Genomic DNA, 12818 nt, shown 5'->3' on the forward strand with positions numbered 1-12818 from the left:
TTGTCGAGTCTGTGTGTGTGTGTGTGTGTGTGTGTGTGTGTGTGTGTGTGTGTGTGTGTGTGTGTGTGAGAGAGTGTCTGGGTTTGACTGCGTGTGTTAGCGCGCATGTGACAAGAGTGCGAGTGTGTATACAGTATGCGAGAGTGTGTGCGTGAAACCGGCCATGAGGTGTGAATGTCCACTGTACATTTCTATTGGGCAATGCGCCATTAATAACGTGCGAGGAACCTGCCAATGCAATTTCCGCAAAACTCAGTGGAGCCTCACGAGGCCACCGATGAATCCATTAAAACTTGTCCAAAAATGTTTGAACATCACCCACCACTCACATGTCCGAGTGGGATTGAAGGGAAAAAAAAATAAATGGAAATGTCGACGGCAATGTCAACGTGAGCCTCGGCTGCTCCGTTGTTGATATATGACGGCAAACACTTGAACAGCTTCCAAATGCGAAATTGTTTCACCGATTGCTCACTGCAAGGTCAAGTATGAACACACACTTGATGTTTTGTACGAAAGGCACAGAATCTCACCTGTGTTAGCCAACTTTTCCCCTTTCGTTATTTTACATTCAAGGATATGACCAGATTTTCCATTGGATTTATCCGCCAGTCTGTCTAAATGCGAGTCATTAGTAAAGAAACATCCCCAGAGGACTCCTGGCTGGAGACGCCCGGCGGAGGAGGAAGAGGAAGCCTCGAGTGTAAACACACTCAAGTGCTTTGAATTAGCCCAATAGATCCAAAATGTTTCAACCAAAAGAAAACAGAAAAAAACCTTCCTGCTGTAATCCATGTGCACATTGCCACAGGAGTTACTTTTAACTCCAGTTTTAGATTTTTTTAGTATCTAGAAGAGTTGTAAAATTTTTGACAGTTGGATTATTTCTTGTCTTTCTGCTTAATTCTGTTGTGCAAGAAACCCTTTCTGTTGCAGTTTGGGTCCGCACTAGTACAAGAGTTGTATTGTTGTTGTTGCTTTTAAACTCCAGTTTTAGACCATTCTGTTTGGATGAAGGTTCTTCCAAAATTAGAAGGCGCACACACACATTAATAGCTAACAGCTGGCAAAAGAGGTGATGTCCCGCATTTGAGCCCTGTGGTACGTTTAAGGACCCAGCGCCAGGAGCTGTGGATGGTTTGGCTACAAAATGCCAATGTACCTGTCAACATTTTTGTTCCTGGCTTCCATGCCAGCGTTCCGAGGAGGCCCCGCTGGGGACGTCTCTGTCGCCTTCTGTTGAGGAATGACCAATCCCAGCGACTGATCCCAGCTGTTGGCTCGCTCCCGCTGTCAAGAATCCCATTGTGTGGCTCTTGTTTGGCTTCCGGTCTGTTCATTAGCATGTTGTGCTCTCGGGGTGCACGCAGTTGCTCTTATGGAGTTCTTACCCACATTATTTGTTTTTGTCCTGACAGGCAAACAAGGACCCACGCTTTTTGACCGGGGTGACCCTCTCCTCAAACTGTCCTACCACCCCAGAGACGCTCGTCAAGTTGACAGTGTATGATGTTAAGGACAAGTCTCAGGAAGTGGTAAGTAAACTGTTCAGTATGTTACCAGCTGGCAGCCTGTTTACTCATGTATGGAAAGGTGATGTCAAATTAGAAAAAGAGAATGAAGAGAATTCCTCTTAAAAATATTAAGTATGTCCCTACGAGGCTCCTGTGATGAAGGGACATGGACACAAAGTGGGGAAAAAATGAGATGGTGCCATTTTGAATTCTTGTGCGTGTGAGTAGGGGGGGGGGGAGTATAATAGAACATGACTCAAACCATAATTATTAATGAATAAATGAAATGTCCTGTTTTCTTTGTGGTAGAATGAATGCTTCTTCCAGAAAGCAAAATTGCTCGAAAGCAAAACATGTCAAGCAAAGCCTAATAGAACATCGGAAATATACTTGGTTGACTCCACATGAGTTGGAATGTGATTTCTTCATTCCGAAGTGGGTGTGCACACTTGTGCAACCACATGCTCTCCAGTTATCAAAGAATTTAAAATAACTTCCCTAGGTCTCATTTTGTTACAAAAACTTGCCATTTGAATAGGGGTGTGTCGACTTTTTGTATCCACAGTATTTTAGCTTCCACCTCTTGGTTTGCCAACATATGATGTAAAATGACATGACACTTCCATTTTTTATTCAAAACAAAAGCTCTTCCCCCTCTCCCAATTTCCTCACGCTAAATTGAATCAGGCATATTTTTGAGGTTTAAAAAGGTCGCGTGTCACAAGTTCCATAATTCATATGAGTCACTTTCAGACCTTTTGCTTTAGGTTTTGAAAAGGATGATCCCCCCCCCCCCTTCTCCTCCCCTCAGAGGACATCATCTGGGGCACATCACTAGGAATGTCAAAAAGAACAAGAAAGGGAATCTTTCAAAGGCCGGGACCTCATGTTCACACATTTTCAAACAGACGTTATGAGCCGGCTACGCGTTCCTGATATAAATGGAGCGTCTCCGTCGATCCTCGGGCGCCGCAATCTTAATTTGCCATAAGTTGAAATGAAACATTCATGAGCTTTATGGTGAGTAAGGACTCCATTAGAGGACCACGGAGCGGAATGAATCACACTTAGACCTCACGGAACACAGTTTGTGCATTTGTGTTGTTTTTATTGTCCTATTTTGAACAAATTAATCTCAGTTTCTTGCCATCGTACACACGTATTTTATATAAAAAGCACATGGAGCTACTGTTTCCCCGCCTCGCATGTATCAAAAGCAAAAAAATACACCTGCCCAACTGACGAGTACGAGTGCTCGAGCGTGTCCCATTTTCATTATGAGATAAGCAAAACAATACACCCAACAGACCGTTGTTGAATAACAGTGTGGATGAATTGTGGAATCTCCCAAGTGGGCAGCACATGACTATGCTATCGATGTCTGTTACAAGCACACATCCCGCATAGATTTAAAAAATAGTAACACAAAAACATTTTAGAAGTGGTCCAAAGGGAGAAACGACTATTTCGCTCTGAATGCAGGGCTGAAAATATTGACGATTTTCTATTTATTTAAAACTCGCCAAAGTGGAACATTATCAAGCGTGATTCACGGCTGGACCTGTGCAAAATAACCTGCCATGTCCGAGTCCACGGTTATGCTCAAGTGGGAGCACGTGAGGTAGACGTTATTTGCCATTCATGCCATCTGATATCTATGAACAACGGTGGTTAAAACTGTCCCGTAGTTTACCTGTCGAATGCAATTAAGCGACTGTTTTGTATTTGTGCGTGCTCGTGGAGCGGGAACCTCATTCCGTCTTTTGCTGAAGTTAGCCTCATAAGAAGAGCACAATAGTGTATTCTTAGGTGCCATTGAATATTCATGCGGAACAACACCCATGTGAGCTCCACAAGGTATCCAGCCTCTGTTGTTTCTCCACCTCCTTCCTGAGTGCACGTCTTATCCGCTGCTGCCAGTCCCCACCGGAGACTCCTCTACATTCAGCGGCAGGCTAAGTGACTCAACACGTTGTGGACGCGGGCGTTTATTTCCTGTGCTCAGATTCCTCGCAGGTTGGTGCTGGGAGGTTGGGCGACAATTCAACCTCCTCCCCAACACAGCAGTTCGGAATAACTGCTACCGTACGTCACGGAAAAAAAACAGAACGACTCGAAATATCCCCCCCCGCTGAAAGGACAGAGTCTGATCTTTGTTGTGGTAGATTCTTTGTATGTATTGTATATTGATTGAACACAATATCCAGTGGGTCTTGAAAATGTCAAAATGCTCTAAAATGGTTGTCAGTGAATTTAAAAGGAATGTCATTATTCCCTTCCAAAAGTCGTCAATGCTAACCGTTTCCTGGTACCGTAGAAAGACTCACAAGTCAAGGTTTGCATGTTTTTTTTTTTTTTTTAGTTTTTTTCCGACTTCCTTGAAAGTACTATCGAGATCCCAACACTTTAACACCTGGCTTTCGAACCGCCGGATGGATTTTCCCGTAGCTGTATTAGCACTGTCATTTTAAAACTAATCCTTGTACTTCACCCTGTCGCTCACTGCCGTTCTTTGGAGTGCCATTTCTCTCTCGCCGCTGTCACTCTGTCAAGAGCGTCATCCATGCAGAAAGAGACACTTTGGCTCTCAGCAGCTCAGGAGGGGCTAAAACCTCGCTCCGGCTTTTCAGGTGCAACCCAACCTCTCAGACTTGGGTTCTTACAGCCAAAGACTTGAGTGATGAGTCCAGTACACTGGCAAAAGAAAAGAAAACCACCTGGAAACGTTCTCGCGTTTGATGTTGCATGGCAACAGAGGTGGCAAAAATATGCACTTAAACTGAAGGACAGATACTCGAGTCCAAAAAAAATATCCGGGAAAAAGAGAAGGGCATTCAACTCATGGACTTTGGTAATAGTAAAAAAAGTACAGATTCTGAAATGTACAAATTAATATGATAAACAGCCATATGTTGTCTTTTGTTGACTGGCGTTTATACAACAATCACTTTTCCACCAAGCGATAGCGTTGGGTTCACTTGAAGTGGGTCAACAACAATTGTCGTGATCAATATAGGCAGCATGGCAATTGGATGTCAAACACTCATCGGAGTAAAGCCGGAGGCATTTCCAGGCGTAAAGCATGCCAAAGTGATTGTTTGCACGAGGCCTTTGGTGCTCGCGAGAGGCTTGAAGAGTCGCTGATGACGGATCCGCTCCTCGTTGGCACAAACCGATTAGTCGGAGGACTCATTCGGCAGGCGAAGCTGTTGATCACTTTGAATAGTTCTGGTGGCGAGAGGATGATAATGTCCCATTGCTTTCGTAAAGCTGTCATGAAATGTCAGAGTGAAATTCTGCCTTTTCATACCGATATATTGGCTCTTACCAGGCAGCATTTGTGGAATCTCTTTCATATTTGTGCTCTCAAACATCTCAAGTTATTCGAACTTATTAAGATTGTCTTACTGGCTATGAGTAAGTTGCGCTTAAAATGGACAACATTTTGTAGCTGTAGGTCAAACAAATGCATTACATTTAAGACGTGTGCGTGCGTGCGTGTGTGCGTGCGTGCGTGCGTGTTAGACAGGTTTACTCATTTTTTTAAAATCCCACAAAGTCAAATTTTCCTGTTCTATTTTGTTCTAATTCAGTAAATGTGTTACCCTTTTGATTCCTTTTTCTCTCTCTCTCTGTCTCTCTCCCCCCTTCCCTCCCTGGAAGTAGCATCATGTGTGATTCCGCCATCTTTGAGGCGACACGCTGCCTTGAGTGCAGACGTGGTCTGCATCTGTAAAGCTGACATTTACAGTGGAGTTCAAAGACAAAGTGCCACCTTGGCACTAAATGGCAGTCCGGCTTTGTTGAGTAAATCCAAACATCCAAGGCACACGCTGCCTTAAAATGAGACATGGCATCTGTAAAGCTGACAATATGTGGTGGCGTTCAAGGAGAAAGTGCCACTTTAAGACTAAATCTGGGCTTGTTGAGTAAAGAAACATCCATAAGAAGACCTTTTTTGACAAACGTTATGTAACAAGGGCTTGCGTCTGTTTTATAATAGTTGGAGGTGATGAAGCACTCCGGTATGGACAATGGGGCTCTCTTTGGACCAGTGAGGGTATGCTAGATTCGATTCACTGGAGCCAATGATGCTGACATTGAGGGAGGGGTAGCATGGGCAAAGAAACCAGACAACAATTGTAGAAAGAAACAGTAATCTTTTTATATCAACCAAAAATACATAACAGCAAAATTGTCATGAAAACACTGTGAAAAAAGTAAAGAAATCCAACTTAGTCTCAACCTCTTAATTGGTCTTTCCTTTAAAAGAAAAATAATCGGTGATCACCTTTCTCAACACCGGTGTGAGTTTGTCTTTTCTTTTTTTTTCAATCTGAATTAAATAACTAAACACAAAATGTTCTTGTCAGCTCTTGATGTACAAAGCAAATTCCTCTAAACATCAACAATACTAGTAATAACAAAAAGGTTTGTCAAATACAATATATATTCTTAGGTTGGCTCGCCACCACCACTGTACCCCTTCTGCAACACTTTCCGAAGTCAGGGCACCGTAATGGAATCCACTCCACTGGAGGCACGCTAATCCCAGCGTTGTCCTCAGTCAGAACTCCGGAAAAAAAAAGACCCGGCCAGAAGGACGTTGAGTGAGACTTTGATGTCGTTATACGGTCGGCAAAATCCCGGCGGTGCGGAAAGCTAACAGCTACGTTAGCCAGGAACAGTGATCAAGGTTGCGTAGAATGACTCTCTCGTTCTCCCGAAACACCTCTCTAACAATAACCGAAGAACACGTCCGTTCGCGTTCAGGCCCCGTCAGAAAAGAGAGCGAGATAGGTTGCGCTGCAAGCTCTTGACGTCACGGAGGTGAAAAACGGTACCTCTCATTCGCTGACACCTAATTAGTATTCTGTGCCCTAATTCGCTAGGGCCACGGCAATAGTCGGTTCTGTTTAACCACTTTTAACGACGCCACTCTCTTAAACAACATAGATTATGTTTATGTATACATACATTTTTTAACTTCTGAATGAACCTACGATCTTTCAATTGATTATGTGTACTTCCCATTGCCTTATGTCATAGTCCGGGTTACAGTTACAAGAGACATTTTAGCGTTTTGGCACATAGAAGAAAGTGAGTGTAAAAGTAATAGATGTAAATCTTCGTCTCACTGCCTGGTTTTGGAAAGTGTGGGGGGGTAGTAGCGGACGTCTCAGCGAGTCTGCTTGATCATCCGCGGCCACTGTGGAGTTGCGGTTCCCAATTATAAACTGCTGAAGTATGGAAATAGCAGCGTCAGTTAATCCTGGCCTGTCAATAAAGCTGGCGGGAAAAGGGCGGCGTCATGACACTTTTTGGCAGCAGCGGCTCCTTGTTCTTGGATGAGTGTCAGTGTGGCGGGAGTCTTGTATGTAAGGCCACGGGTGGGGGGCTTCACTACTTTTTGGCAGCAGCCTGGGCTGCGGTGATGAGCGGCCGTGTTCCCATCACCTCAGAAGACACTAAAGTTGGGGCTCTTTTTGTGTGACTACTCATTATGGATGCGTCAACAAAATTTGGAGTTGATCAGGGAAACTGGCCGTATGCGATGAGTTTTTTGACAAATTCCAGCTGAGGCATCAGAGTCAAGTTTCGGCGGTCTCATCCGAATTTTTCTTTTACCAGGATGAACAGGCCTGCACAAAACTTTGTCAGTCTTTTTGATTTGGAAAAGCCCTCATGATTTACTTGGCCTTTTTTTCTGAACAAAGCAGTTTCAAGCAGAGCTTAATGCCACATGCTGGGGCCCCAATAAAACATCAGAGGGACTGTGATGAAAAGCATGCAAATCGTTGCGCATAAAAAATAAAAAAAAATACAAAAGTTTCATCTTTGTGTCATATTTTATCAGAAATCTAGTTGGGAGCTCATGAGGACGTGAGGTGCAGATTATTTTGAAGGACCCCGAGAAATGTTCAAAATGACCCGAAAGTGTCCCTCTTCAAACCAATGTGGCAGACCTTTTCTATTCAGGCATGGCCCTTTGAGACTTTCTTGTGGGTCAACTCATTAATGACATGCCTAGCAAATTTTGTGTGGCGAAGTAAGCGTGGCTTAGGGGGCTGAATTTTAAAGAAGAAATTACAGACCCATGGAAAGGGCCACAATGACCCGAAAACACTTTGAATTTTTATTTTTTTATGATTATTATTCTTTTTATTTTTTTAAGATCAATGTCCTGTAGTTTTGGATCTCTCTTTACTTCAACATATCTGATTCAAGTAATCAGCTCATTAGAAAGCTTTGTAGAAGCCTGAAATGATCATGATCAATCACAAGTGAAACTGGTTTCAGGGGCTGAATTTTCAAAAGAATTGCAGAATCCTGAGAAAGGGCCACAGTCACCCAAAAAGTCCACTTTCAACCAAATTGGCAGACTAACATTTTCTGTTCAGACTTTCTTGTGGGTCAACTCATTAATGCCATGTCTGCCAAATTTCCGATTCATAAGTGCAACTGATTTCGGGGGCTGAATTTTCAAAGAATTGGAGAACCCCGGAAAGAGCTGCAAGGATCCCAAAACGCCCACTTGAAACCAAAATATCAGACTTTCTTTGTCTTTTCGGGCTTTGTGTTGAGTAGGGCTGGGCGATAATTCAATTCACTATTGATCTTACCAGGTGCACCCCAGGTAAACCACTCGGGGTCTCAGTGTGAACCCTATAGCGACTATTTGGGACTAAAGCATCAATTTCCCAAAGCATTATTTATGTGAAAATGGAATCAGATACCCAAAAGCCCCCACCGCGTGCCCCCTTTGCGGCCATGATCCCAGTCGGCTATGGAGGAGACGATCAGACAAATGAACTAGTCACTCAAGACTGAATTAAATGCTTGGGTTGACTTATTTCTTTTCTTCCCGGGAAGGTAGTCCAACTTTTTTGCCCTCCCACTATTTTTATGATGATGTACTTTTTCATGAAGAAAGAAAAGCGCTTGAGGAAAATCCCCTCTCTGCTCAGCCTTCTGCAGTGTTGTGCTTTCCAGAGAGAGAGAGAGAGAGAGAGAGAGAGAGAGAGAGAGAGAGAGAGCGGGAGCGGGTGGGAGATTGGGAGAGAGAATCAGATACCCAAAAGCCCCCACCGCGTGCCCCCTTTGCGGCCATGATCCCAGTCGGCTATGGAGGAGACGATCAGACAAATGAACTAGAGAGAATGCCATTTGTGATTGTGTGTGCGTGCGCGAATGGTGGGCCTCTTATTTTCCATCGCTAGCTGCACAAATGAAGAACATGCCAGCTACCATTTGAGTCATTTGACACGGCGTCAACGTGACCCAGTGAATACCAATGAAATGTTATCTGTAGTTTGCGGTGTTTACAACTACGATGAGTTCAATTTGTTCTGTGAGCCCGTGGAAGCTCAACGTATTCTTGAGAATTTGCAAATTGCAGTTATGCGTTTTCTCATTCAAACTTTATTCTTCCCCAAATTGTCTTTTTTTTCCCCTTTTTTGTTAGGATCTTCTTGGGGAATTACAATTTCTTACAAGACTTAATTGTTGAAAAAGTACATGTTTTTGTGCATGAGTCTATCTATGGTTGTTCTTGTACAATTGTGTCTTCTCAGTTTGTTAGTCATTGTTACGCCTCTGTTTTCGGTAAATTATGACATCGCTGATAACATTGTGAATTTATTCTTGTGAATTTACAATTTGTTGTAGTTGATATTTTCTTGTCATACTAAGACTTCTGGCAATAAAAAGTCTTGTGTAATTGATAGCTTACATTCAGACTTCAAACTAGACTTTTCTGACAAAATTACAACCTTAATTTTGTCCAAGTCTGACTGACTCCTCAGATTATGAACTGTTCTCTTTTAAAATCATCTTGTTCGACATGTCTATCTTGGAAAATCCAACTCCCCTTGATAGTAAGACTTAATTCCATTTCTGACTCAATATGACTGACTTTTTTTTTTGTTCTTTTTTCGCTTCATATGACTTGGGAAACTTTACAATATTTTCTTTTCTTGAAATGACTGCTTTTTCTCGTTTGATGATCATAAAATCTAGACTTTATATTCTGTAGTATGTTGTATGTTTTGCAATGTGTACATCAAAGACTTGATGTACACATACTACTTTTTGTCCTAAATGTTTATGTCTTGCACATTTTTGTATCGTGAAACATTTACATTTTCTTCCTTTTAAGACTTAACCAGCAGGGTGACACTGAAAGCCAAGAGCAACCACTTCATTGGCACTGTATCTAAGAAGCTGAAGAATCACTTCATGTTTAACACAGAATGGAAGAAAAATGCTCAAATTTTTTTTTAACATTTTTTTTAATGCCTTCCTACTAATTCAACTAAAGCGCAAAGACAGGTTGAGCTTCAAACCCCTCGGATCCTTTCATGCTCTTATTATTTTACGATTGTTGGAGCACTTTGGATCCAGGGTTTATCTGCTGTCACAGTCTTTTGTCACTCATCCACGCAAAGTGTGATTGCGCCATCTGCAAGACAGAGACAGGAAAATATATGAAAACATGTTCCCATTCTCCCCCTCCCCGCAATAAACAACAGTTTAGTTTTTTTTTTTTTTTTTTTTAATAAACTGTTCATTTTGGCGTAGTTGAGATCATAGCTTCATACACCGTACAAGAAACCACCATGCCCGAGCATAAACAACCAATCACAGACAGAAGGCGTGTCTTAGTGCAGCGGTCGTTTTTTGCCCCATGGACCGGTTTAATGTCAAACAATATTTTCAGGGACTGGCTTTTAAGGCCGGATAAATTCAACAAAATAATATGATATGACCTGCATGAAAACTGTGGTGTTTTCAAAACAAAATAATAAACCCCAATCATGACAGGGGGGATGTCTTATCTGGCCACCACACTCTCTGGTCGCTGTGGTAACGTTTAAACGTGCCTTCAAAATAAGATCCTCGGCGAATACAAAGCGCATGAAAAATACGACGCACCATCGCCACATATTATGCAGAGTGGGCTTGGTGCGTGGGAATCTCCCGTTGAGATAGGTCTGTATTTGAAGTGGGACTCTTGCTACTGTCTGTCCTTTTTCTTGGAAGTCGTAGGCTCCTCTTCTGGCTCCCGTCTGGGTCTTTTTCCCTTTCCAAACAAACTTTCCAAAGACATTTGGCTTTTACTCATTTTGGCAGCTCCTGGGTCTCATTTTCGCGGTAACTAATCACGTGACCGAGAAGTGCGCCTTGACCTATGTAAAGAGTGACCTACTCTAAACGGATTTGACAGAGAATCCGATAATTTTTCAAAATAAAACATCTTTCACATTCCGAAATTAATAAAACGGAAGTAATGTAAGTTATTTATTCTTCCTGTGCGGTGCGATACTAAATGATCCACGGACTGGTACTGGTCCGCGGCCCGGGGGTTGGGGACCACTGACCTAGTGGATTTCAGACGTGAGTGCCATGATTACAGCAGAGTGATTTTGAATAAATCAAATTATAAGTACAAAATGTGGCCAGAGACAGCAAATTTTATTGTATTTTTTACCACTTCTCATTTTCATTGTGGACGACTTGTCGCTTCATAATGACGGTTTTAACAAATGACGTTTTTTTTTTTTTTTAATCGATTGATTTATTTATTTTTGATTGCAAACTTCCGCTTGAGAACGAAACAAGATGAAACATGACACAGCTACTCACGCTCATTTCTTTCCAAGCCGCAGACTTGGCCCTCATCACAGTGTTGCACCACAGGCGCACAAACTTCAGACAAGGGCACGGGCACACAAGCATGGCAGTCCAGAGCTGCACCTGAACGGTGGTGGGTCGTAGGGGGGTTGCAAATTAAAACTTGCAGACATTGTTCTTGTTAGAATTCAACTTCAATCTCATAATTGTGTGTGTGAGAGAGATATATAGTGTGCATGCGTGTGCGCGTGCGCGCAGGTAAATATGTACATTTTTGTCTTCATATTAAAACTAAAAATGAAAGTAAAAGACACTCACCAGCTGTGAACAGCAGGGCCACGCTGAAAGCCAAAAGCAACCACTTCATTGTGTTGTTCACCAAAGCAGTCTGTTGCCGACGTATTCGTCAAGATTTCTTCCAATCAATGATCACTTCATGAAAAAGTGTCCTTTTATAACTGAATATTATTTACTCATTGTGTTTACCCACTTAATCCGAAGATGATTTTAATACACCGGTTTTCGGAGTGACAGGTCAGGTTTTGATCTGATCGTTATTATTATTAAAAATATATTTTTTCCCCACAGCTTTATTGACTCAGGTAAAGCAACCGAGAAGATGGCTGCAGTCAGCAGAATATGATACAACTTCAAATGAAGTCGGCGCATGATATAAAATGAAATATGACGATAACAATGAAATAAACCCGAAATACAATGATTTGCAACTGCTTTTCAACATAGATTCAGGTGAATACACGACAGACACGTATTGTTCATTTATTGTCCTGAAGAAACTGAACTGTCAACAAATATCCTGAATTTAAAAAAAAAAAAACCTTTAAGCCTCAAATATTATGCACACCCTGAGCATTGAACTCATTATTTCGTGTGCCACGTTGGCTTAGTCAATGTCCTGAGCATCATTGAAGCTGTCCTCAAGATCATGATATACATGATATACCTCTGTCCTCTTCGCAAATATGTACTTGCCACCCAAATAATTATTGAGGAATACACATGAAAAGCTGAAGATAGTACTGTATTGTGTGCTCTTGGCGTAGTGGAATTGGTGATGACTCAAAATCTTTGGAGCCGTTGCCAAATGGGGAAAAAAAGTTTTTAATTTCTTAGTTGCATGTGATTTAAATGTGACATAATTTACCCATCTTCTCCTTAAAAAAAAAAAAAGAATCAAGTGTTAGTGTTCTACATTTTCATCATGTCTGATCAATGTACATGTTCGAGTTAAGTAAATCCGAAGGATTTTCTTTCCAATTTGACCGTCACATTGCCTCAATATATATTCTCTCATGACATTCCATACATCCTGATTCATAAGAGTGAATCAAGGAGGCTTTTTGGGTCATCTCGCTCTGAAGAACAGGTTATTACACTTCAAAAGTTGAAGATGGTACCACATTGTGTGTCCTGGGTGGAGTTTTGTTGGGGATGAAACAAGATCTTTGGCACAGTTGCTGATTGGCTTCCACAGGGGAAAAAAAAACATTTTTGTTTGCGCATGCTTAAAATGTGGTTAAAGAACAAATTTCCCCTCTTTCGTTCAAAATTCATCCATGTTCCCTAATTTCTAGGCAACAAAGCACACAAGATTAAAAGCCGCGACGGCGAACTTTAGCCAAAGAAACAAATATGTTGTATGTACACACT

General features: G+C 41.9%; 1 protein-coding gene and 1 long non-coding RNA gene across 5 annotated transcripts in view; one reads left to right on the plus strand and one right to left on the minus strand.

The window, feature by feature from the left end:
* The window catches only part of inpp4b (inositol polyphosphate-4-phosphatase type II B), a 143816-nt gene that overhangs the window by 18575 nt on the left and 112423 nt on the right, over window positions 1–12818 (plus strand). For all 4 annotated transcript variants that reach the window (XM_019861946.1, XM_019861950.1, XM_019861947.1 and 1 more), the window contains exon 4: window positions 1419–1535. In XM_019861946.1, the coding sequence (XP_019717505.1) occupies window positions 1419–1535 (117 nt within the window). The remainder of the gene's footprint in view (window positions 1–1418; window positions 1536–12818) is intronic.
* Window positions 9878–11603, minus strand: LOC109511136 (uncharacterized). The gene is made up of 3 exons (XR_002167254.1): window positions 11466–11603; window positions 11160–11270; window positions 9878–9975 (listed from the first exon to the last, which is right to left on the minus strand). It is a non-coding gene; the product is annotated as an uncharacterized LOC109511136 (long non-coding RNA).

The sequence above is a fragment of the Hippocampus comes genome, unplaced genomic scaffold (assembly GCF_001891065.2).
Source record: "Hippocampus comes isolate QL1 unplaced genomic scaffold, H_comes_QL1_v1.1 scaffold7, whole genome shotgun sequence".
Lineage (NCBI taxonomy): Eukaryota > Metazoa > Chordata > Actinopteri > Syngnathiformes > Syngnathidae > Hippocampus > Hippocampus comes.